The sequence below is a fragment of the Oreochromis aureus genome, linkage group 9 (genome assembly GCF_013358895.1).
Source record: "Oreochromis aureus strain Israel breed Guangdong linkage group 9, ZZ_aureus, whole genome shotgun sequence".
Classification (NCBI taxonomy): Eukaryota; Metazoa; Chordata; class Actinopteri; order Cichliformes; family Cichlidae; genus Oreochromis; species Oreochromis aureus.
The window spans coordinates 21,920,207-21,947,128 of NC_052950.1; the positions used below are offsets into that span (position 1 = coordinate 21,920,207).

Sequence of the window (26,922 nt, forward strand, 5' to 3'; positions counted from 1 at the left end):
TTCAATTCGAGTATCAAGGCGTTATGGGTAATGAAGTCATTCAGATAAAGAAACGACAACGCGGATGCTCAGACAGAATAAAAGGAGACGATTACTTAAAAAACGATGCCAGGTGACAGTTCATATGTGTTTTTCGTGGTTTTCGTGGCAAATACTTGTAGCAAGTTTTACTCGGTTTTAACAATCCAAGTGTCTCTTTTCTTAAGTGTCAGACGGAAAACTTGTGAAGAAAATGTCTTTTTTTCCGTTGAAGCTAACAGTCTTGAAACTGCAGCCAAATAACCCGCAGTAAAGCTAGGTATAACCATAAAGCACATCTTCACTGACAACATTAATAGACCAACCTTAAAAATTTGAACGGTCGCCAGATACAATAAATTAACCTGGACTAAAAGTCCTCCAAACTGTCCCCAAGGGGATGATAAAAAGGCTGATTTCTGCTGTCATTAAAAGGTATTCAAATAAGTGGCTAAAAGGAGCCAACTAAATCCACCCCCTTGTATACAGCTGAGTATTTTAATTTGTTGTATTTTATATTAATTGTCTGTAACATATCAGTGGCAAATACTGTAGTTTTTCCCTAGAGGAGAAATTTATATCATTTATAGTAAATATTAAAAATAGTTCAAAACTGTTCCAAACAGCATAAACATGCTACTTTTGCTTAAAGTCCATCAATACTATTACTTATAATTAAGTAGTTTTTACAAAAGTAATGGCTCTGAAGTAATCATGAGTATTATTACAAGAATTATTAGGCAACAGTATTTACTGTACACATTGTCCCCTTTTATATTGATTATTTACTGCCACTAGCCAGATATACAGTAGAATGTGAGGTAAAATACACAAAATTTTCTTCAAATAATTGAGCACTAATTGAATCTATAATCTCAAAATGATAACTTACAGGACTTTAAATTCATTCACAATCTCTCTTTGTCTTAATTGAGACAATTTGAATAAAACAGGACAGACAATCCTCTTTCCAGTACATTTGGAGCTATCACTAACTGAAATGATTAAGACTATTCGATTTAAATATGTGCAGATTTTTCTGAACGTGGTGGCTAAATTAACCCTTCAGCTATTGTTTGAGTCCCCTGGTTTCAGAAGAATATTAAATTATATTTTTGATACTTTAAATTTTACTGCCAACACTGTATTGAAGATTCAAGACACTTTATTATCATTAAGCAAACATAATGAAATCAGGTAATACTTGCTCAGATGGTGAAAAAAGCTTAGATAAAATAAATATACTGACATAATATAAATATAAAATACAATATTTACTGACAAGCATTAAAGAGTAAAAAGTATTGGGACTTAATATTGCACGGTTGGACTGAACATGAGTTATTTATTTACAGGCTGTGCATCTGTCTGTGTAATGTATATGCCTGAGGGTTGTAATTGTGTGAAGCTGAGCAGTAAAAAAAGTGCACTTTACATGAGTTATTTTACATATTATAAAATGTACACAGTGAGGTATGTCCCGAGTTATGGGATGTGGAATTGGGTAGTGGAATATTGCACATGAGGGTTGTACATAATTACTGTCACATGGTGTTTAGCAGTGTTACAGCTGTAGGAAAGAAGCTAAATATGTATTTGGATGCATCTTTACTCTTGATGGTAAAGAATATGAATACTTTGTCCACTTGGTAATAAGCAGTAATGGCATCCAGATTGTGCATTATTATGATGAGAAATAGCAGCTAAAAGTATTTATTGTGCCCCTTTTTGAGGTAAAATCTGTGGTAGATTAATATAAAATTAAAAGTACAGTACTTTTCTGAGGTTGTCTCCTATGCCTTCCTTAATAAAGGAAATCCCTGTGCATTCACTAATAAAGCAAACACAGTCAGCAAGACTTCCAGTAATAATTAGGCTATTTGTTTTATATATTTGCAGACTTCTCTGAACATGGTGGCTTCGGATATTGGTCGACTCGCCTGGTCCTCCGTCACTCTGCTGACAGCTGCTTGCCTGAGTCCAGATGAATGCCAAAGGTATGATTTGCCTCTTCTTTATTGAGATTGTCTCACACCCCTGTCTTGCCTCATCCATCCTCAGGAGAATCCTAATGCACTGATACCAAGGGGGAATAATTTTTTTTTTCTTTACAATCTGCTTAGCAATGATTTATTGATTGCGGCTTCCACCCTCACAGAGAATTACCGATCCTTTTTGGGAAATCAGATTTTCACACCTTTCATGAGTGTGTATGTGGCGCAGGTCTCCAGAGACAGTGTGAGGGGAAACTGACTTTGAGGAGCAGCAGTGTGTGAATCTCTGCGGTGTCGCTCCTCTGCTGCTGCCAGTGGTACGCCCAACGGATGGCCCTGTGATTCTCTGCTTCTCTCTCCATCTCTCTCTCTATAGTTTTGCATTATTTATCGCTCGATAAATACAGTATCCAAGCTTGATTTGTTTTCATTCCCTTTCAAACCTCCAAAACATATGCTTTGCCCGCTCTCCCATCATAAACATGCAAGAGCCCCGTCTAAAGTTTAAGCACCTCTTGGACAAAAAAGGAAAATAATAAAAACAACCCTCGCCCTCATAGGAGGAGTCAGATTAGTGCACCGAAAGCTTTGATGCTCCAGAATGTCAGCTCGGTGGATCGATCCAGCAGAAAACACACACACACACACACACACACCTGACCAATCAGAGGCGTCTATCTGTTGTGGACCTGCTGGGCACCGTGGTTTACAAGCTTCAAAGAGCTCCTTTTAATACACTGCTTTGATAGCCCTCAGCCTTCACTGACCCGCCGACCGTCCGCTGGGGAGCGTTTTAGCTTTAGTGGAGGAGAGAGGGATAACTGTTGATCATATTAACGAGCGTGAAAAGAAAAATCATCTCAAGTCTCGGATATTTACACCCCTGACCCCACGAGTCCCAATAACAGTCTGTTAGATCAGCTGCAGATAAAATAATACAAATTGGCTGCATTTTTCCAAGAGTAATTTAACACTATTAACAGCACTTGTTGAGATTTAGATGCACAAAGGCATGAAGTGGAAGCATAGACAGCAGAACAGTTTGGTTAATAACCCTAAGGGGGAGACAAATCATCACCTAACAAACCACATTACACATCTCCGTATGCTCGGTCATCACAGCGCATCCACATATTCATAAAATATATAATGATTGCTTCAAAAAGTGTTGATACATTATTTCTATGTAGACATTATATGTTTCATTTAAGGTGGAAAATAAAATGATTTACAAAATGTTAAAGAAACCTTATTTTAATCTTAAAGCAAATGAATAATCGCCGATATCAGGTGTTAGTAATCTCAGCGTATGTGTCTGTTTGCATTACACAGGTCATTTCGGGTCCAAAAAAAAATCAGATCATTAAAGTATTTACGTGCCTTTTAGGTCAGTCATAGCAGCAAATGAAGCTGTTGTGTGTGATTTCTCAGAGAATGGAGAACATTTGTCACCTCGGAAAGTCATGTTAACTGACAGAGCGAGCTGATGGTTTGACGTTACATTAATGTTTAAGGACAAAGAAAGCATGAAAGAGAATTTTGTCTTTCGGGTAGATTATAAACCTCATTCTGTCGTGCGTTTTTCAGAGCAGGCTGGTGTGCTGCAGCCTGTCCCAGGTTGAAATCACCCTGCATATGTCTCCAGTATGTTGGAGATCATTTGAAGCTATTGAACTGTGCTTTAATTCCACACCTAATACTTACTCTAAACATGTTTTAACCTCTTGAATATTCTTCGTAATGCTTCTCAATAAACTGTTTTATAATTTGTTAAGTAGTGTGTGCCCATTGTTCAAACATAATATTTAGATTTTATACTTTTCTGGTTCGACTAATCCAAAATAACTAGGAGAAATTAAAAATGCATCCCAAACAAGAGCTTGGGTCTCAGGAGGTTAAATATTTATATATGTACAAAATTAACCATAGTTGTTAAAGATTCAGCAGACTGTGTGGTTCTTTTGCACTTTTCTTCCACAATGCAACTTTAAAAAAACAAAGGAGCTTCAGAAGATTACAGAATATTTAATTATTTAATTTCAGTCTCACTTCATAAGGCTGGTTTTGTGAGAGAAAAGTTTGTTTTGGGACATATGGCTGCCACTAATGATCATTTTCATTATCAGTTTATCTCTAATATCTCTAAATTATTTCCTTTAATATTAAAATAATCATTAATTGCAAGGAAATACTGAGTGGTCCCACAGTGGGGTATATTACACGTTCACCTAATAAGTGAAAGAGACCCAGTTTGATCCCAGGAGGAGACACAAACCTCTTTGGGGTTGTGACAGGAAGAGCATCCGGCATAAAAAGGAGCTACCTGCTGTGGCGACCTCTAGCTTTTTGAATACATGCACATGTTGAACATTTGAAATGTCTCACAATCTGTGTATAGCAAACAAAAGGATAAAATTCTTACATTTAAAAAGTCTGATCAGCAAATTTTTGCTGAATTAATCAAACTAATCTACCATCAGAACAGCTGCTTTTCAAATGGACTTTCTACCTTTGTTTATGTCGTTACATAGTAACTATGTAACATCTTTTTTGTTCAGTTTTAATTTTACACTATTTCTGTTTCTGAAACATCTTCATTTGTTGCTTTTTCCCCCTGTTGATAAGAAAGTAATGCGGTTTTGGAGTCACATATAATTTGGTATACTTTAAAACTACCAGAGATCATTTATTAATATAAAATGATACCATGACAGTTACACAGGGTGTTATTTATTTATCTTTTCTTTCTTCATGAACCAGGAGTGTTCACCTTGAGTGTTCGATAACATGCTGAAGCCCGCCACCCAGTGACCTCTCACACTGGAACGGCACTGGTAAAACCACCAGCTCTAAGCTTGGATATCTGATGACACTCGGGACGCTCTGCTAACCACCGATTCTCCAACCACTGTGGGCTTTTGGTGAGCGTGAGGCGAAGAGCGGGGCATCAAGTGCTTTTTCTTGTTTCTGCGACCTGTTCCCGAGCCGAGGCCAGACTGGGTGAGGAGACAAACCTTCTCCAGTCTCTCCATGTCTGCTCTTGCCATCAGTAGCTCATGTTATTGCTAATCACAGGTCTCAGGGCTACGTTTAATAATGAAGCTAATCAGTTACATCCTTAGAAGCAGCAATGCAATTTCTGATGTCAACTTTTTAAATATCCCTTTTTTATTATGTATTATTATAACAAGATTAGCGTTATCTCATTACTCCCTCAGCTTAAACGAGTTAAAAACATGTACTTTGGTTGGAGTGACTGCAATAAAGCAAAGCTGGCTGTTTTGAAGTAATTAACAGCTGTGTAAGATGGTGAGAGATGTGTTGCCCCCTTATCCTGGAGCCTCAGAGGCCAGGGGAAGATTAGAGCTCTGATCTCATTCCCAGCACTTGTTTGGAGTCTGTCAGGAAGAGAAATGCCAGCATTAGAGAGGTAGCGCCACACTCCTGATATGATGAAATAAGGAGAAAAGGGGAAAGGGAAAAAGATGGAGGGATGGACAGAAAGGACCCTGCCCTTCTCTGAAGTGTCAGTAGCTTGTTTATTCTATTTTTCATCGTAGCTGCTGGGGCAAAGATTCCCATTTTTCCTTTTATTTTTTCCCCCCCACCTCCTAACAAAAACCACTGCTCTCATTTTTTATAGGTCTTGCAAACTCTCATGCCCCAGTGAAAATTACATTGTGAAACGGTAGAAATTTCAGGGCTGCCTGTGCTCTCTGCTGTCCCTCTGAGCTTTCAAACAGTCAACAGACTGTGAAGAATAAATAATAAAAAACTATTGATTATTTTGATGACTGCAAGATTCAATTAGGTATTAATTTTGCCCTCCAGTGGACCTATCAAGCAACTCAAAGGAGAGGAGCTAGGAGGTGGAGGTTGGAGGGGGGGGTTGGACCCACATGCATGCAGAGTGCGGCCAAGCTCAGACAGAGGGGAAAATGTGTTTACCTCGGCGGGCCGAGAGGTGCATTGATGCGCAGTGTCCCACATTTAAGTGCTGCACAAATGAAGCCCTGATGACTAGTGACATTGTTACCGGGGATATGAGTATTGACCAGTCGGCTCACGTTTTTTTAACGACAGCCTAAACTACCCCTATTGATTAACATTTTCATAGATTATCATGTGTCATATCAAAGAGGGCAGATTCTCGTGATGAGCACATTAAAAAGGCCCCTCTGGGTAGGAATTCATTGACCACCCTAATAGACGTTGTGGGGGTTGCTGATGGGTGCAGGGGGCGAGATAAGGCTCACCCTTCTTTTTTTTTTCTTTTTTTTTCCTTTTCTGCGCCTGTATGAGCCGCATGGTCACCTGTCCTTTGCTCAGACGTATTTAGGTTGTACTTGATTCATAAATAAGAAAGAAAGCCGTAGTCCTGCTGCTCCGTGTCTGTGCCTCAGAGCCTGAGGTGGGATGAACACTGTCTGAGGAGCTTTCCAGTGCGAAGACACAAGGAGGAAGAGACAGAGAGGGAGGGAGAGTGTGTGCGTGAACAACAGAGGGAGAGAGAGGGAGGGAGGGAGGAGGTGACATCTCCAGGGTTTGTCTTAGGAAGCTACCTCAGGCTTGAACCTGTGGTGGCCATTCAAATGCAGGAAGGTTGAGGAGGCTGCTTCTGGTTCAGTAGAAAGCATGCAATAGCCAGTCCCTGCGCTGTGGTGGTTTTAGCAGGTTTTAGCTGCTGCTTTGACTCTTTTCAACATTTGGACTTTCCTTAAACACTTTTTCCCATCTTTTCTGCTGGAGCTTTGTCCTGGTAAGAGAAGTTTTTCCTTTTTAAGAAAGTCTTCTGTAAAATTGAAAAAAAAAAACTTAAATAGGCGCAAGTGCTGCCGTTAAATTATGTATTTTTAGCACACTGTGTATTTTCCTCAGTTTAGACTAATACTTTAATCGCGTCACGCTGATGCTTCTCATTCTTGTTTTGAAGTGCTGACAAAAGAAAAAGAAAAGATAATAATTGGGATAAAATTTGGGAACATCGGCGACTTCATCTCTTGTTTAGATCAGGCCTTAAGTTCACGTTGTCCCACTCTGCTGCACGGTGTCACCCTTAATCTCATCTGTTGTCGCAAACTATGTGAAAATTGATATAATCAGCGGTGTGTACTGTCGCTCATATGTTCCTTTTAGATGTAGAATTAGATTTATTTCATTTATTTATCAGCACACAGCCCATGGACCTCTTTGTAGACTGCTGTCAGCTTAGTGTTTGCTGAAGATGAGGCACATGTCAGGTAGTAATGAGCCCTTGGAGATGGATGTATCACCGTTTTAGGACTGCAGGGTATAATGGCAAAGCCACGCGATCCGTAACAGTTCTTCACCAGGCAGCAGCCGGCAGTATCAGCGGGGTAGCACCAGCCTCAGATAAAAGAGAGAGCTGGAGAGGGAGGGAGCAGGAGAGAGAGGGAGAGTGATGAGTGAGCCATAGAAAGGAGAAGCTGTGTAGAGAGAGAGTGAGTAGAGGCATAGAGAAGGAGCCGGTGAGGGTGAGACCACGAAGCACATCTAACCAGGGGCATTTTCTCTTTTTTCCCCCCCTCTCCTCCCTGTTTCCCACCTGGGCTTTCAGCTCCCTCCAGGATCCGATGATTACAGGGCAGCTGAGCAAGCCGCTGCTCTCCCTGCGCAGCGACATGAGCGCGGCAGAACTCCGGGCGGACGACAAAGCGGCCACCCCAGACAGCGATCTGAACGACGAGCCCCTGCTCCTGCCCTCCGAGGCCACGGACAGAGAGGGCACTCCCAACAAGCTTTACGGTAAGTCAACTTACACCTCACGTCCGTCCGTTCTCCTCCACAAAGCTGCTGGATGAGGTCTGAGTGAGAACTGGTACAAGCAGAGGGCTTCCAGTGCTGGGACAGGTGTCAGCAGCGGCAAACTAAGTGCAGCAACGAGCAAGTGCTTAGATTTGTTAATGGTTAAATTAGTGTTAATAGAATTCATTCACCTATAGACTTCAGAAAAGCAGAAAATGTGCACAAGTATTTAAGCTGCGGTATATTTTTATTTTATTGCAGTGTTAGTCCTGAATAAGTTATGATTGGAGGGAAAAAATATTTAATATTGTTGTGTATTTTGTGAAAGCAGCGTTTTATGGGTCTCTTCTATTATAAAATCAATTAAAAAGTTCATCTCATCTGCAATGACTAATTTTCTCCAGTTAGAATATTTTTTGCTTCCACTCCAACTTCACATCTCTGAGATTGTCTGATAATATAATGCAGTTAATCCTTAATCTAAATGGAGAAACTCTTGATTATTTATAATTTAAACAATGATTAATTTTATGCAATTGATCCTAATTATAACATGCATTCTTCCAAAAATTATTGTATTAATTCTCAGCACATCACATATAAAATTAAAGCTTCTGCATAATTGCTGAGACTTCTATTTTTTTTTAATGCTGCTTGTTTTTAGTCTAGAAGTTGGGAATTGTGTTCAAAATTAGACAATTTCTCAGTCAGCATGCTCATTATTTCTGCAGTTATCTCATTAATTGAGTGTTGACACTGTTTGGGCTGTGTTTAGATAAGTGTGTGCTTTTTTTTTTTTAACTCAATCACTGAGCCTCGTTATAAATCAATAAGCATAATGACAGAAATAATCATTTTAGCTAGTTTTCTAATTATAATTTGTAATGAAAAATGAAAATTAGCTCTAAACTTTTGTTTTTCATCATTGCTTTTATTATCTGAATATTTGAAGATCTATTATTATTTTTTTTGTCACACAGAGACAAATTGAGATTACAGAATTCAATGGGAATTATGTACTTTCATCCATATTTGTGAGTTTTATCCATCTTCACATATTAAATTATTATATTATAGAGTTTATTTATTCTGCTTGGTTCTTTTTTTGCAAAAGACCTTTTAAAATGTTCTAGAAACACATCTGAAGGATTTACAAAGCTGATTATCTCATCATCTTAGTATTTAACCTTTTTTTTATCATATTTTAATATTAGTTTATTATTTTCTTTCTTTTTCCTTTTTTTGATGTGGAAGAAAGCAAGTGACAAAATTCTCCTCTAATGGCTTCAGATGTTGGCACTGAATATTTATCCAAACTTCTCCTCAGCTTTTGATGGTCTGGAAGTTAGGCTGTCTCTGTATTTGTGGAAGTGTGTTTGTGTGTGAGTGATTTTGATATGTAATTGCTTTTTCTGATGCAGTAAACAGTGCAACTTTTTTTTTCTTTACCTGGATTTAATAAGAGGTCTTAATATGTTGAATGTGTGTGTCTCTATCTGAATGTGTGCGTGTGTGTGTGTGTGTGTTGGAGGGGGGTGTGGAAGAAAGTATAGCAGCATACCTATAGAGTGATGTGGCCAAATATTTGTGAATGAAACAAAATATGAATTTGGAGGAGGGCGAGCCAAATTTTACTCTCAGACCCAATCTGAGAGAGTTCGGTTGTCTTTTAAATCCTTATTTCAAGAATAACCCGAGGCTAGTCTTCTAAACAAGGACTGCGTTCTGCAGGATTTGTCTCAAAAGTGTTGCAATTTGGTTTAATAAGCATCAAGTTTCTCCTTCTTTCTTCCTTTCTGATCAGTTCTGTCTGAGTCCTCTCACTGCTTTTTATTTGTCTTTTTCTCTCACGTGTATACACTAAAATATAATCAGAAGCTTTGCTAGTTTTTTTTAATATATTTATTTGATGCTATTAATTTGCTTTGTTAATGGAGCAAATGCTTAGAAAAAACATGCATGGATCCAGTAATTCCTGGAGCACTGCTTGATGTTTGCTGACGGTCTGTCATCATCGGACATGTGTCTAGTCGGAGCCGCTCTTCTTTAACTTGTGAATTTCGGGAGACGTTTCCTCTCTGCCCGGTGGCAGAGCCCTGGGCTGTGCCAGCAGCAGGTTCAGCTTGGGAACCGCTGCCCACACGACCTGTCAGGGAATGGCGAGAAGTGGCGTAGTCGTGTCCTCTGCTGTGAGGGAGAAAGTGGAAAGAGTGGGGGTGGGGGTGGGGGTGAGGGGTTGGAGAGGAAGAAGAGAATCAGCATCTTTCTTTCTTGAAACGCTTCAGGACTGAAAAGGAAAGGCATGGTGTGGTGGTAATTTATGCTTCTGCAAATGTAGTTTTTTGGTATTTTTTAGTTTTAAAGTAGCTCTTTTTTGGTATTTGCCAAAAAGATTCATAAGATTAAGATTCATAGCAACATCTTGGAAGTTTCTCCCAAGTCATCTGAGCGTAACACACGTGCCCAAGAAAGGTTTTAAAAAACTAGACCGTTTAACTTAATTCCTTAAAAGGTGACAAATTTGACCACTTTTGAGTGGATGAATAGTTTAAAGAGAGAAAGATCTTCACCAGTAATTAATAACTACAGCTTTTGTTTCTTTGTTGGATTTTTTTTTTTTCTTTAACTGTCATTATGAGCTACATTTGCTTATACCCGTGTTTGCAGGGAGCTCTCGTGGCTGCAGAGAGATTGTATTAAGTTTCCAATTCACTATTCTATTATGATTATAAATGCTCCAACCTTGAGACAGGCCTTTAAACTCAGCCTTATATTTTTCACTGGTTTTCTTTATGTGTTTCAACTCCGTGTGGCGAGGAAGCGAGATAATGGCATACTTTCATTCCTCACATTCACAAGAAAAAAATACGACTTTGTTCTGTTTTACGCCTCTTATTTTGAAAAAATCGCTGACAGAATTGCTCCAGTTTTTTGATTGACAGACGCGCACGTGCACGAATAGACGACGCACTAATAGTTTCAAGGGAATGTAAATCATGTTGAGACTTCATTTGTTCCCATGTAATTTAACAGAGTCTTTCGATTCATGATTGAAACAGTTTGAAATATAGTTAAAAACTCCAAGTTGTACAAGATGGTTTTTTGTTTGTTTGGGGGGTTTTTTTTGGAGGGGAGCTGTTTGTTGATAGCAAACAGCTTTTGCATCTCTGAGTATCAATATTAATGAGCGTCTGCACTGAGATGTGGTTACATGTGCCATTTATGTGTTTTTATATTTCTGAAGACTACAAAAAGCTAACTTTTCTTTCCCGTAGGGCTCGTGTATGACTTTTGCATTGTAGCCTTAATAGTGTTTAAAAGAGTTTGTGCCAGAAGAAGTCGGGGGGAGACAATGACAGTAGCGGTCATGTTTGTCTACAGTAAATTGTCCATCTTCTACACCCACCACATGCTTACTGCAGTTGTGAAAGGGTCGTTCTCCTCCTAAAAGCTTGCCTGTGCAAATAGTCTTCCACTTCAGGTAACAGGGGCTACGAGGCACCACAAACATCCTGCTGCCTTGTATTTATTCCAAGTAGAAGTGGACATTAGGTGGGAAAGCTGTGGTTAGTAGGGCAAGCAATCTTTTTTTTTTTTTTCCCGAGGACGAGATGGTGTTGGATGCGTACAGTTTCTGTCTTCTCTTCTCAAGCAAATCTCCCCCTTTCAGACATCAACAGACAAGATAATAAGACACTCAGAGCACAATTCGGTATTATATTCAGCAACCAAAGGCTCATCTCTTGTCAGTTTGCATTTACTCTCCCAAGGATGTGACGCTTCTATCATCATGCTGTCAAAGAGAGCCAGGCTGGAACGACAGGAGCACTCATTTCATACACTTACTGTCTACATGAAATGGTCTGCACTTATACGGATTCTGGCAAAATGGTGGAACATTTTCACAAAGGTCACCTAGAGGCACGCCCCCCTCCCCAAAAGAACAAAACGAATCTTCATTGATTCCCAGCGCTGGAGGTCATTCGGAACAGAAAGTCCAACCCGAACGGTACGTCTGCTGTAACGCACCAGCGTGCTTTTGGGTGTTTTCGTTCCCATCTATAATCAGATTGGACTCTGGATTACTGATGCTAATTTCATTTGGACTAAAGTCCGACCACTAGTGAACTTTTGAAAAATGTGATTTTCATAGAAACATGTCTTTAGATGTATATTGAGAAAGGAAAATTATAGTATACTTCACAAACTAGTTAGACAGTGGCATCGTTGGATAACTAGAACCAGCATATCTGTGATAAATCACTTGGGCTCTATTCTGTACAGTTTAACAGTTATACTCAAAAACATCAACAAAAACAAAACAGTCTCAGTTAACTAAAAGAGGTCTAATCTGCTCAATTAAAAACACTGGCCATCATAACTGAGGGTAACCTTCTTATGTTAAAAAAGACTTTAAGGAGGTCAGTGTGAAGCAGCCCATAGTCAGCAAAAGGATGATTTAGGAATAATCCCAAACTAGAGTAGGGAATTCACATCCAGCTTGGTTATGGTTGCAGCTGTTGCTGCTACTTGCAGACGCAGGAAACACAGGAAGTTGTTACTTTGTCTTATAAAACATACTGAACGGTGCATTTTCTGATATGTTCACTTGTAAAGTAAAAAGGAAGAACATCGTAATTTCTCCTTGAGATGTTTTCCCATTCTAGTCGCTGAGCTGTAATTTGGACGCCTATTTCCAAAAATAACGTTTACACTTTAAAAAAAATGAAGCCACACTCACAGCTTCTTTGACAGGGCGTCAAGTCAGGTAGGAGGCAAATCTGAGTAAACATTTAGTAAATGCAATGAAATTAAATTAAGCATGAAAATATTTTAAAAAGGGTGTTTTTCTTCCAGAACAGCTTTTTTCTGCATTTTGTTCATTCCTCATGTTTGGAAAGATAATGAATTAATCCTGGAAACCTATTGATGACGCACTTTTCTTATGAAGGTAAAATCAGACCATTAAGACGGTAATCAGATGACCTTAAGACTAAAGCGTATTTACAGCATCACAGGTAAACATATTCATTTGATGTAATTTCATTTTAACTACTTTTTAAAGAATTTTAATGTATCTGTTATCTCCAAGAAACTCAAAGAAAGCATCTCGCAGTTCTCTGATTCATGTTTTCCATCCATAGAGCCCCTCAGACAAATCTAATTTGAATCCAGGAAAGAAATCATATCCACTGATTATTGATTTGTGTCATTACAGATGTTGTAGTACTCCTATTTTAATCACATTTTGCAAGCCAAAGGTTTCATCAGCTTTTCTCTTTAACCTTTTCACGATGTCAGCTTCACATATTTTGAGTTTGACGAGATTTTGCCCCAAATTCATAATTTTGCTTGATTGTTGAATGCTTGTAATTGTCACTGAAATTGAAGTTGGCATTTTGAAATGTATTTTTAGGTCCTTTTGATGGAAAAGTGTTTCTCAGTGTAGTGGACATATGAAAATATAACAATTAAAACGAATAATTAGCAAGCAGAGGTGAATCCTCTTCAAGAATTCCTAGAAAACAACCCAGAACAATGTTTTAAACTGGATTTGTAGATTGCACCTTATTTCTCTGAATGCTTCCATACTTGGTGCTGGATATATTTTGCAGCTATGAGACAAAACAACTGTGTTGTGTAAAAAAATCTCTTTCATGCACACATATAATCACACAAAGGGGCGTGCACAAGCGCACCGCTCGAGGCACGGGTTCTTATTATTTTTGTGTAATCAGCTTAGCGAGCGGGATGCATGGTGGGATAGGCAGCTTGCCGATGCAAAGAGCCTCGTAACGTTGTGTGGTGAGGTTAAGTAATAAAGTGGCGCAAACCCGGCGTTGAATGGGCCACGCTGAGTAAATAAGAGTGGATAAAGGAACAAGTCTCTCCCCGGGAGGTGGATCTCATTATGGGGATTTCAGCTGTCTGCGCAAACTTGAAAACAAGCTTAATGCATGCCTGTAAAGCAGGTGTAATACATTTGCTAATGTGCCCGCAGAGCCCGTGGCTAGCGCAACACAATCAGTGCATGGCGAGGAGGACAGGGAGGGAGGATGAGCACAAGGCGGACTTCTTGTTTTTGCTACGAGCAGCAGCAAAGGTCATCACGTTTCTGATGCTTGTTTATGCAGAAATGACTTTGAGCAAAATGTAGAACTTCAAAATATCTGCCAGTTTAATTCTCCCCCATTCTTTGTTGGCTTAAAGTTGAGAAGATTGACTAGATTACAAGATCTATAGGTGAGCATCTGGGGAGAAAATAAATTGAATTTGAGTATGCATTTATTTTAGTTATGCACTTTCTTTAAGTTGGGAAATAATTTTTTTTTAAAAAACAAACCATGCATGTGTAGCATCCACTCCATAACCAATATCTCTGAGCCTTTCATGTAGAGCTAACAAAGAGGCATCACATCTCCTGGCACGGACACGGTTTGTGTTGTTGAGATGTAATTGAAGCTGCAAGGGTCACATTTTCGGAATAGAAATTACAGTCTTGTCTTTGACTTGTGTGGCGTGAACTAGAGATGCATCCCAGAGCCCCTGTGTCCTTCACAAGCCTTTATTATTTATAACGCTCGCTCTTTGAGCAATGACCAGTACTAATGCATAACCTTCTGTCCTTCTGGCTGATTCGCTTCCTTTGAAACCAAAGATTGAGGCAGGAGAAGTGGGTGTATGGTGGATGAGGCAGGGGTGTGGGCGGGCGAAGGGGGAGAGCTAGTATAGGGCAGTGGAGATCCAGGCTATCGAGAAGTTATTATGTTTTTTTTCCTTTATATCTGAGGATGAGGAATAACACTGTGATGCTTCTTTCCTCCAGAACAGAGTTATGGACTTCAAAGCAATACTATTTCCTGACGTCCCTCCTTCCACTATTTGTCTGCTCCACCAGAATAATGTGCTGGGAGTGGTGGGCTGGGGTGGGGTGCCTTTTAGCTGTATGATTATTTGCTTGTTTCCACCTGTACCCACTCAGCTCTGTAAATATGGCCACAACAGGGCAATACAGTAAGAACTAATACTTTGGCCAGATAAACTCATTTCTAGATAAACTCCGTTTACCTCAGGTTCAGTGGAGGTAAGATATACTTTTGTGCAGCCCGTATCACCTGATGTTATCCTGTGGTGATTGAGCCTGTGCTGCAGCGCTGCTGTGATCCATTGTTATTATACCTCTATGACAGAAGAAACGGGTGAGGAGTGGGGGAGGAGGAAAGGAGGCATTGAGGGGCAAGGGGTAGAAAGTGGGACATAGGCAGCATTAGCGCCAGATAGCCTGGGGGGCCGAGGCTGATGTGTCAGGCATGACATGTGGGTGTCTAGCCCCTCACACGTGCACACACAACTCATACACACCACGCTGGATTGGGCTCGCACCCCACCGGCTACTTCTAGATGTCCTGCAGTTTACCAGATGCAGGTTTAAAAACACAAAAGCCTCCTCTTAACCCGATCGTAGTGTAAAGATACAAGTTTGAAGCTCTTTAAGTGGGATGCATCAAAGTTTTTGTTATTTAACTTTTTAAAAATTGCTCCTAAATGTCAAGATGTGAGCTGTAACACAAGCTAAGATCTCCGTACTGCTGCTATTATTACACAGACGTCCATCGATTAAAAGATTCAGATTAAAGCTCTTTAAAGCAGAGAAAAGTCGCATTGTCATAATTGGACTATATTTTGCTTTTTTTCCTAAGATGAATGATTTAATTAATTAACAGCTAGAATATTTGCTTCGCTCCAACTGTCAAAAAGACTGCTTCACTTCCATTTAGAGCTAAAAATGCTGGACCTTCATGCAAATTCAATCTGCACTCAGTTTACTTTAAAGTCAAAGACAAGGCCGCAGCTAAAGGTTGTTTCCAGGGGCTAATTTATTGGTCTAAAATCATTAGGAAATAGTAAAAAAGGAGTCATCACAGAAATTAACGTTTAAATGTCTTGTTTTGTTCAACCAGTGACTTAAAATCCAGATTTATTCGTTTCAAATGATAAAAAACAAAGAGAAGCTGAAATAGCAATAAACAGCTGAAGCCTCTATTTATCTATTGCAATTTTTTGCTTTAAAATGTTTTAAGCTTCTCTTTAAAGAGCTGTAGGTTTACTATGTGAGTTTGTCTGTAGAAACAAAGTAGAGTGGTATGATACTGAGTGCAAGGAAGGCCTTTTTTCATCACTGGCTTGCAGGCTGCAGGCGGGAGAATCCTATTTACAGCAAATATCATTTAAGTAATTTAAGAGGAGGAGCAATAGTGAAGCAGGCATCTCCTAAAAGGCTTACAGCTCTCTAAGACTAGTCTTCATCGCAGCGTCCCTCCTTTACTGATGGCTTTAAAAGGATGAAGAATAATTTAGATTGTTATTTGCCTCTTTCAACCCTGAGCTAATCAGGTTGACATTGCTTTGGGAATGAGGAGGACGCTCCATAACAGATGTGCTCATGTGCAAAGTGTCCCAAGTCCCCTGTGAGGATGCAACACAAAAGCCCTCTTTTCCCCTTCTTTTTCTTCTCCTCCTCCTCCTCCTCTTCCCTTCTCCTGCTTCCTCTCTTCATCACACCATCTCTCCTTCTTGACCTTTGAAATGGGCATTGCCTCTTCTCACCAATTTACCTCCCTCTGGTCCCTCTTGTGCTTGTGCCGCTTCCATCCCCACTCCAGCATCAAGGGAGAGACAGGTAAGAGCCGGAGCAGAGCACTCTCATGTCAGAGAGCCTTTTGGTGAAGACCTGTGGCCATGAGTGAGAGCTTAAGTGTTGGAGCACACGACCCTCGCTGCTTTAAGCATTGTTTGCATGCATATTCCTCACCCGTTCATCACAAACTGCAGGCTTTCTTCTGCAAACTGAAGTGCACTGTTTTCTGTTGTTTTCATACATAACCTGTTGCCTTTTTTGCGTCCACTTCCTCTTTGTCTGTCCTTTGAGATCTTCCTCATCTGCTTCTGGCTTAAACATGGCCTCAGAACAAGTCGCAAAATTGCTGAGGTGTAAAATCCTTTCTGTTTGGCACCACCTCCGACCTAATTCCCTAACTCCATAATTCCACTTTGTGCCAGAATAACGAATGAGGTAGATTTTTTTTCTCCCCTGTAAGGTCTCCGCCCTTGCGCGATGAGGAATCAGGCTTTAATGCGGGAGGCCCGGAGAGATTGCCGTGGCCTCTTCTCCCTCTTGCCCCTCGCTGCGCTCTTAATTAAGGAAATGACAGCTCTCCTAGCAGCAGCAGTAGCCATAATGTAGCTAATAGTGTTACCGGCAGACACTCAAAAGTCAGTCCCTGGTGATTTTCTATCCCCAGAAACACTATTGACCTATCCCTTGCAGCTTCTCCACCCCAGCCTCTAAACAGAGTATTACTTCCCTGCAGGTCCAGAGGGAGCCATCTGACTAAGAGCACCTGGAGTTATTGGCAGCAGATTATGCCCTGTGTTATTGTTGAGGGCTTTGGTGGGAGTAATGAAACACTGAGCTAAATCACTGGTGATTTTGGCTCTCTTGCATTCTACAAGGAGTTAAGTAAATCACTATAAAGCTCACACTGCATATTACAGGCTGCTCTCTTCTATAAAGCACTGTGCCTTGGGTGTAACATTACTTTTTAGACTTTATTCCACGCTGCTTGAGATAGAAAAATGAAAGTGAAATGGTCTGTCTCTCTCGGCTCTCAGCGCAATGCCACATCAACTTTCCAAGTGGTATTAACAAAATCAATGGTCAAACAATCTGGGACAATTGGTTGTGTATTGATGGAATTAAACCTTGTGTATGATGTGGCTTGTTGTCTATCCGCGCTCATCCTTTACGCTCCGACAGCCCGCATATCGCCGTCCAACATAAATGCTCCAAGTCAACAGCGCAACACACTTTTGATGATGAAAACCGCGTTATAGTGTCGCGTGTTGTCGCAGCGCCACAGCAGCTCCACTCTGCAAACAATTAAGGACGTAATTAACTTTTAATCTTCACTCTTATTTTTTTTTCGTTTTTTTAAAATGTGAAATTATTTTCCGTGGATTAGATTTCAGTGGAAAAATGATTGACAACATCTTAATAGCAAACACACGCACTCAGCCAGACATTTTCAAAAGGACCATTATAAAAATGGGGGCTGGCTATTCATTCTGAAGAGCCTGAATCGTTACCGGGCCTCTCGCACATTTGACAACTTACATAATGCATTTCCACTAAAATAGCTTAAGTGTTAAAGCTTCTTTTATGGGCAAAAATTGATTCATAAATGCACTGAGGCGAAAGCTAACGTGAACACAAAGCTTTCAATAACACCCACTTTATACAGACTGTCAATGTATGAAGCGGTTGCATTAGACAAGGTGGCGTGCTGATTGCTTTATGAAATCCAGGCTAATTGTTTTGTGGTGCAGTCCTTGGGGCTCGCTGCATTAAGACAGGCCGAATGAAGTCAAATAAATATAGCTCTTTGCCCCCCCGCCACCCTCCCTCCCTCAGCACCCACGTAGCCCTGAGAGGCCTTCTGCCTTGTTTGGCATTGAAAGTCGCTCTCCAGTGGCCACTTTGGTGATCAATGAGAGAGAATTTATATAGTGGTGGATATTGGCAATATTTCCATGGCATAACTCACATCCAGCTGCACTCAGTGCTCTGTAAGAAACATAATTATTCCGCTTACATTTTTTTAAAAGAGCGAATTTGCTCTGATGTTCCCGTCATGTCACCGTCAGAAAGAGTTTGAATTTAATAAAGACTGCTTCGTGTAAGCAGTCAAGGCCACGAAGCCATGCATGTATGTACATTTGCGGGCTAAAGGGTGCTTTTGTTCCTCCAGCTGAAGCTGTATTTTAAGGGCACTTTGCGCTGTTACAACGGCAATTAAAGCTGCTTAGGAATTCATAAAGTAAAAAAAGAGATGTACCCTGAATGTCCTAGATAAATGTAAAGCTATGCTGAATGCACGGCGCTTGTTCTTTCATCCGTTTGGCCTCTTCTTTCATCTCTCCTCACATCAATACATCCATTCATTCCATTTTATCCATTGTGTGACCTGTGTATAATCACAGCATCAAAGGCGTTTCTTTTCAGTAAAGGTTTGATCGAGATATACTCTATTTTTCCTCCTCTGTATGCAGCATTAGTCTCCATCTGGAAATACATTTAAGAATCATTCACGTTGGACAAGAAGATTTCTTTTATTTATTTATTTGTTTTAGGGAAAGAAAAGCCAAACGTGTACGTGAGATTTTAGTAATAAAAAAGAATTGAAGATTGACTCCCCGGGTATTTCTTCTGTCAGCTATTTAATTTAGTTAAAGAAATTACACAAATCCTTTGGGGGGAGATGTGCATGTGTATTTATTTATTATCGATTTCTTCCCCTGCGATAAACATGTTAACGTTACAGATATTTGCAAGGGGGATGAAGCTTTCTAAGTTATTGTGAAATGATGCAATGAAAGGCATCAACGAATCGTTATTCATTAAGTCTCCCGCACTGTTTATCAGATAGAATCCATTATTCACAACCAGTATCTTAACTACAGTCATCAGCCCCACTCTCTGGAGCTTATAGGTGATTTTATAAAGTGTTGTTCTTTCATTATTAGATGAATATCCTCATTTAGCTAATTGACTTTGTTATGATGGTAATTGGATAATTCACTGGCGGAGAAGTTACTCAGTAGCACTACTGGGTGTGTTATTGTTATCACAGCGTGGCAGCTGCATTTAGAGAATTGCTTTGAGATGCTTGGAAAGTTTGAGTTGCAGTAAATGAAAATAAGGCCGTTTCAAGTCTGGAGGAAGGAAAATTGCTTTCATTTGATAAGGTTCAAACTGAGAATTAACTGCTTGGAGACAATATGGCTAATGACATCCAGTGCAACAATTTATGGTCCTGTAATATCTATTCTCTGCTTTTCCAAATAAATAACAGCAGATTATGACGGCTTTTGTAGTATCTCTGCTTTTTATTGACTGTAATACAGCCACAAAGTATTTCCTGTATGTTCAGACTGATCTTAATTCCAGATACTGAGTGCGCAGGGTGGGGCCGGGCACGGCATGATCTGTAATGGGTGAAATAATTGGTGAAAAGAGACTGGCTTGTCAAAAAAGCCACTGCGTCGCGAGGTTGATAAGCGAGAGGATGTGGACCTTTATCGGGAAGCAGGGCCAGCCAGCCAGAGGTAGAAACCAGCTAGAAAAGCAGGCTCCCCCTTGGGCTTTCACATCAACCATCAAATGCTTGAGGTTCATTTGTTGGGTCATGCCATTCACCAATTATTTGGATTTTATGCAAAGATGAAATGATTTTAGTTGGCGGAGGAGAGTTTTAAAATGTACTGCATAAATATACTTGACAGGCAATAAGATCTTGCTGGCAAGGCTATTGAATAGTACGTTTTGTATGAGGCTTTTATAAAAGGACTAGAAACCACTGCATGCCCAGTATATTTAACAAAAAAAGAAAGCCCATGAATAAAAAGACACAATGCATCAGGGATTTATTCTTTATTTAAAAGCTGTGATATTCCATTTAAGAAAATCAATTTTTTGAGTGGAAATGTGATTTTTTTTTTTTTTTAATTCACTGCCGACATTGTGCAGTTTAGCAAGGTTTTGTGGCCTTCAAATGCATTTCCACATGATTGGTTTGATTTCATCTACCATTATATTCAGGGGAAGACTTGTTTTATGAGGAATAAAGTGCATTTAAAGAGATGTGTTAACTTTTTGTGAGGCCTTTTGTATCTTACATTCAAAACGTGTTCGGGTTTATTAAATTCCACATGGCATGTAACCTCTTTTTGTGTGCATCTGCGTTTTTGAAATAAGTAAGTCAGTTTTATTGTGCCTGTAAATTTACTTGGTAACTATGAGTAATAGAAGTATGAAAACCTTTCAATTTTAAAGCTCATCCAAAAAACAGGAACATTTACTAAGTATTGAGAGACTACAAAATAAGTCTCTTTCTTTCTTTCCACCACAGGTTGTCCAGTCCCACAATAGCACTGCAACATATTCAACACATAATTCAGCTTTCAGATGTTGGTTAAATAATGCAGACACACAGCTCTTAAGTCTGTTTAAGGATCAGCAGAATAGCAAGACTCATTCACTTTTCTCATAACAAACAACAGCTGTTGGCAGGGCAATATCAGAATATCAGATTTTCTCTTGTAGCCAAAAGACTGCATGATAACAACATTTTCCTCAGATGAGTCACCTTTAATGTTGTTTATTGTCTATTTTCTTTCATTTCTGCAAGTGACTCATACTCATAATACGTTGTTAACATCAAATCAGCATTTCATTTTCTAATATCATGGTTATCGTCACTTCTGGTATAACGCAAGCCCCCTGACTGATGCCTGTCCAGAAAAATATGACACTTTTTTGGACAAATTGACAAAGTGTCTACGACCCTCAAAGTTAAACGGTCTCTTTTGGGGTGGAGATGCAAGATTTATATTGTCTAGCCAATAAAAAGAGGCAAAGCTGGAAGTGACAGATTTGAAAATGTTTAGATTTTCTTTGGAAGAGGATTAGATGCTCAGGTTAAGCGTTTTGGAGACAAAGTTAGGGATAGAGCATTCATGGATGTAGGGAAGGAGGACATGCTGGGGGTTGGTGTAACCGAAGGCGATGCTTGGGATATAGAGAGATATGGAGGCAGATCATCCACTGTGGAAAGGGAGCAGCCAAATGAAGAAGAAGAAGATCCAATGAGATGTCAAGATGAAGAAAAATATCATTTTCACAGGAAACTTGAAGCAGGTGGTCAGTGTTTGGCTTGTAAGGCTCTAAATGACCCTCAAACCAGCCAGCTAGCAAAACTTGGTTGCTTGGGAAGCATGGCAGCGGTCTCTCATGGTACCACGGCTGCTGGCTGGGTCCAGGATTTGTTCAAAAAACAGCAGTTTGCCCGCAACATTGCTGCTCAGATGTCGATGTGCTCAGACTAGCTTAAAGGTAATATGTCAGCTGTGTGAGAACAAAAACTTCTCAGTTTCTGAAATGAGTCCCTGAGACCAGTCGGGTACCACACAGCAACAAAATGTTTGTGAAATTTAAAGCTTCCTTTGTTGGGTAGTTGGTATTGGGAAGGGTCATTGTCTAATCTCTAACTGAGACTTTCCTTTCCTAACCTTACCACAATTTATATTTACATAATTGTCAGTTTAGCCATCATCTATTGACAGATAAAGTAACACAATGGTAACTGATTAAAGCAGTCCAGTATTTACATACTTGTATCTGAGGCACTCAAATACCTCATTCTTTTTTGCCCTCGTAAATATGAAGCAGTAGGTCTGAGTAAAATGCAATTGAAATATATAAAATCAAAAGTTTATTTATTCAAAAGATTATTCTTTAAGAAAAATATACTTGTATAGTCTGAATGTATATTAATCAAGTACATTTAATTTGACTGATTAATTTAATTTGTTATATTCTACTTATGTAACAGAATTCCATGGAAGATTCCATATTTTGGGCATAAATGTTTTTGAGTGTGGAAAAATAAAGTAATGCTTATACAAAGTAAATACTTTCTTCATGCTCAGCATTTAATTGCAAGAACAAGACGGGATTTTATTATGAATTAGCTACAAAACTTAAAATGCATAGCATTAGCGAGCACTTACACTTAAGTTCATCCAAAAAGAAAACATCAAACATAACATCAGTATTATGTTTTTTTGTATTTCTCCACTGTGGACGATCTGAAATATTGCAGGAAGTGACACAGCCACAGTGCAACAAAGGCCAATTATTGCCAGACGTCTTTATTAAAAAAATGACACCATCTTTGACATAATATGACATATTTGTGACTAAAAATAAGCAGCTGTCAGTTCACGGCGAAGCTTTTTCAGGCCTTTATTTAGAAAAATCAGACTTGAAAAGAAATGAGCCATTTCGTCTCATTGAGATAGGGTAGGTACAGTTGTTCAGATCTAATGAGAAACCTAAGCAGACATCAGTTTTCACTCAAATATTGCTGAACCCTAACTGATGCATGATAGCATGAGGCATCAAGTTTGTCCAAAAGGTGTCTGCTTCAACTCAAAAAGATGAGCAGAAAAAAATAAATGAATACAGAAATCTCTCAGGTGAAATCCGCAGAGCTGATTTAGCTTTGGCAGAAAAAGGAAATTCTCACATACGCTCCAACTAAGTCGCAAAATAAGAAAATTCATGACATGGTTTTCATGACCTTTAGACTAAATACATTTATAAGGCACTTTTAATTAAAAAAAATCATGTATTAATTAACAGCACGCATGGTACTCAGAGGAAGCGTGCACATTTCCCATAGTTTGTAGAAATTACTAAACTAAACTTTGTAAAAGGAGACAAAAAATGTCCTTTACATAAAAATCAATCAGAGCTGAAAAGGAAAGGACAGGATGTCACGCTGATGACATTTTTTTTCTTCAAAATATTATACAATGTAAAAAAAAAGAAAGAAAAATCCTCTAAAAACGATCACTTGATAAAGATGTCTCCAAATAGAACTCGCAAATACCTCGGATAAGTGCTCGAAGGTCAATCAGAGGCAGCTTTGTTCACTCAGGTTAAGGTTAATATTATAAAACGTGCCATCAATAAGATTAATCTATGAGTAGATATCTACTGTATTGACAGGAAGACTGTAAGAAAGTGAGGGACCTTGTTTGTAATAGTTTTGCAAGATTACATTTCTGCAGCGCTACGCGTTCACTTTGACCAACTTATTCAAAACACATTAATCCTCTGAACCATGAAACTGCTTCTTTTCAACTCTCATATTTGAAGTCTTCTCATGAAAATCAATAGAAGGTTACTGTGTGTGTTGGGCCGTGTTTATCAGGTGTTTGTCAGCTTCTTTGATGTTGTTTTTAAGAGTGTGTAATTGTAAAATCCACACTTCTTGCTGCACTTTAGCCTGATTTTTCCTGTAGGGTCTTTTTTTTTTTCTTTTTAAATCGCCGGAATCGGAAGGTAAATATTTAGGATCATTTAAGATTTTTCAAGAAGTGCGATTAAGTCTTTGTGTCAATAAAAAGGTGTCACATGATCTCCATATCATCGGGGTCAAAGGGTGAGGGTCAAATCAGCCTTTTGGACCTTTTAGAGCAGTCCACACTCAGAGGACTGCTGGGAGATTCTCTCAGATAGGGATTGCTTTGATAACCAATCATCGGTGCCCTTTATTTTCCCTGCAGCCATCAGCAAGCTTATTATCATGTCCCTGTCTGCTTCGCTCCACTCTGCCCTCATAGCAAACAGGTCTAATTGTGTCTCATAGCTGCAGGCCCAGAGCAGGGGGGGTGTGGTGTGGTTTAGATGAGTGATACTCAGTGATGTAAATGGCTGAATAATATGGCCCCTGCATTTGTGGTGGAGCTCTATCTCTCAGCGGTAATCTAGGCCATCAGGGACCCGCCAGTATGCATCATCCCCCATCAATGAGCCTCTCCGCTGGTTGGTAATTTATTCAGTGCTACGGCGGTTATTGATAAAGCACTTAAATACAAATTCCGCCCACCCCTCCTTTCCCCAGCTGCCCTCCTCTGTTCTGTACGAGACTCTGTGTTGTAACATCGCAGTGTGCCATGTGCTGTGCATTTATCTACTTATCCAGCCTGCCTCGATCTCAGGTGGATTTCATTTTTGTTTGTTTGTTTTGTTCCCTTTTTCTTTGGACTCTGCTACATGGCTCTCTCTGCCTGTTGCTCTTTCAGGAGCTCGTGACGGATCGGTTCAGTCTGACGCCAGCAGCAGTCCCTCCGAGCAGAGTCAGCTGGGCCAGACTCACCCAGCATACCCAATGGGTCCACAGGTGAGTGAGAAGATACACAAAAATCTGAACACAGGCTTGATGAAAACCTTTATTATCTTAAAAGTTAGAGACATTTACACGGTGCAAGCTGGGATACTCAGCTAAATAAGTTGGATTTCTCATAAAGCTGACAGACTGTAGGTAGGATTTAATTAAAGGAAAACTAATAAGATATTAGACAAATAAAAGTAAAGGCATTTGCACTTTTCTGGCACTTGGTGAAGTAGTATCAGGAAATACGCTGACAAAAAAAAGGTAAACGAGGCTCTTCAAATGCACAAAGAACATATTTAACCCCCCTGAGAACCTTCCTTCAAATGTTAATTGTTCTTGAAATCATCCAGTTTAATTAAATAATCCAGACACAATGCTTTAAAAAAAGAGAGATCTTTAGGTATAGTTTGCTAAGAATTAAACGCTCAAATGTCTCCCCCATCTTGACTGTTTCATTAGTTTTCACTGACTGACTGCACTTTAATTAAATATTATAAAAATTAGGCATGAAGCATATGTATGGTACCTTAGATACCTTACAGAAGTACAGAAAAAACTCCCCATTTCTTCTAGTTAGAAGCTGAAGGCTTTATTTTTTACCATATTAAAGTTTTACTGTTTTTACTATCGCGGTTTCGCCAAATTTCCAACCAGTTCTATACATTTCCACTCATTTTTTTGCCGCTGGTGCTGATGTCAGAGGAGGAGGAGGAGCCGCTGCAAGAAATTCATTAACAGTTTGAAAGATGAAGCCTAAAACTTCTGCTACATAATGCTGTGTGCTGTTCATTTCTCAAACCTGTTCTCAAAATGAAGCAGCTCAGTGGATAAGAGATAACTCTACATCCTTGACAGCTTTAATTAGACTCAGAGTCTCTAAAATGGTCCTTTCTTAAATTAATTGATCTATTTTCTTTGTATTTTTAGTAAGCAGGACGATTTCCGTGGCTAATAATGTCTTTCTGTCTATTTTATAAGGCACGCTTTTATTTTCTTAAGCATACCAACTTTCATCAGAGTCACAGGTCTTCTAGTTATGTGTACTCAGATTACACACCCAGATTGAGATTGAGTCTTATTATCTCAGTGCACGTGGTGACTAAAACACGCCTGAGCTGAATCCTCTGAATTCTTTTCAGCAAAATTGTGAAATTGTGAAGTATTTAATCAGCACACATCATCTTCAAATGTTATTGAGTTGTGGCACTAATGAGCTGACAATACAGGGCCTGTCAAAACAACGTTGGGAGCAAAGAGCCTGAGCCTGCAGCCTTGTTAATAGCTCAATCAGGCATTGTCCTATTTGATTGGATTTATTGGCCTGGTGGCTCTGCGATGTTTAATGAACATCTATCTCATTAGCGTTGCTCAATGTCACCGCTCAACACACATGCACACTCGCAGAGTGTCAGGTTTCCTCCGCCCGCTTTAATAAGGCCATTCTCCCTGCACTCAGTGTTAGTCAATGACAGTCAGTCCTCATCAGGAGAGACAAAAGAGGAAACATGAGACGTTGGGAGAGCAATTCAGGTCTGTTGGGAAGGTTTGCAGGGTGAGGAATCTCGAGTGAAGGAGTCAGTCTGCCGTAAGTGGCGATAAAAAATGTGCTTAATTAAAAGCGCTGTTCTGATAACATACCCTCCCTGGTCAAATGTGCTGTTTTACTATTAGATAAGAAATAAACAGAAGAATAAACAGGAGAAAGAAAGCTTCTCGAGCAGCCAGCAGTTACAGTCTGAGCCTCAGCAGGCGGCTCTCAACAGTCACCATCTAATATATTAATGCTGTCAGTACAGTCTCTGTGAAGCTAACACTTTTCAGAAACAAAGGCGCTCCGCATGCCATACCCAATTCTCTTGTTCCAGGATCAATATGTTTTGATAGATTCTCGCTCCAGAGCCGGATATTGTTCGAACAACCATTATCCGATGGTAGTTTACCCAACATGAATCTACCTTCCTTCTGTTTCCCACTCGCAGTTAGGATGACAAAAGTCTGCTATCTGGGTGATTATGGGCAATTTCTCAGTGCCAGAGCTGCCAAGCAGATAGAAGGGCCTATTCTCCCCTGATGGGCAGAGAGGCTGGGTACCACATCGAGTCCTGAGTGGGGCTGCTTCCCCTTCCAGAGCCAAACACACACACCAAGTCCGTGCGCCTGTGCGGCCCCTGGGAGACCACTTCTCAACACTCAGCTGTCAGGTCTGCCAAGCACTGTACAGCAGCTTTCCAGCAGCACCTATGGAGAGGACGAGTGAGAGGATCAGGTGAAAAGGCAGAGGGTGAACTGCCTGTAAAATCCGGATAAGCGATGCAGGGGATTCGCTCGCTGCGTGGCTGCAA

The 26,922-nt window shown here is 39.8% G+C and overlaps 1 protein-coding gene across 1 annotated transcript; it reads left to right on the forward strand.

The window, feature by feature from the left end:
• Nucleotides 1–52: 52 nt before the first annotated feature.
• LOC120441826 (POU domain, class 6, transcription factor 2-like) lies at nucleotides 53–26,837 on the forward strand. The gene is made up of 5 exons (XM_039617279.1): nucleotides 53–112; nucleotides 1,918–2,015; nucleotides 7,591–7,778; nucleotides 24,489–24,586; nucleotides 26,709–26,837. Exons 1-5 carry the CDS (start codon nucleotides 65–67, stop codon nucleotides 26,835–26,837), a joined length of 561 nt encoding a protein of 186 aa, XP_039473213.1. The 5' UTR covers nucleotides 53–64.
• The last annotated feature ends 85 nt before the right edge of the window (nucleotides 26,838–26,922 follow it).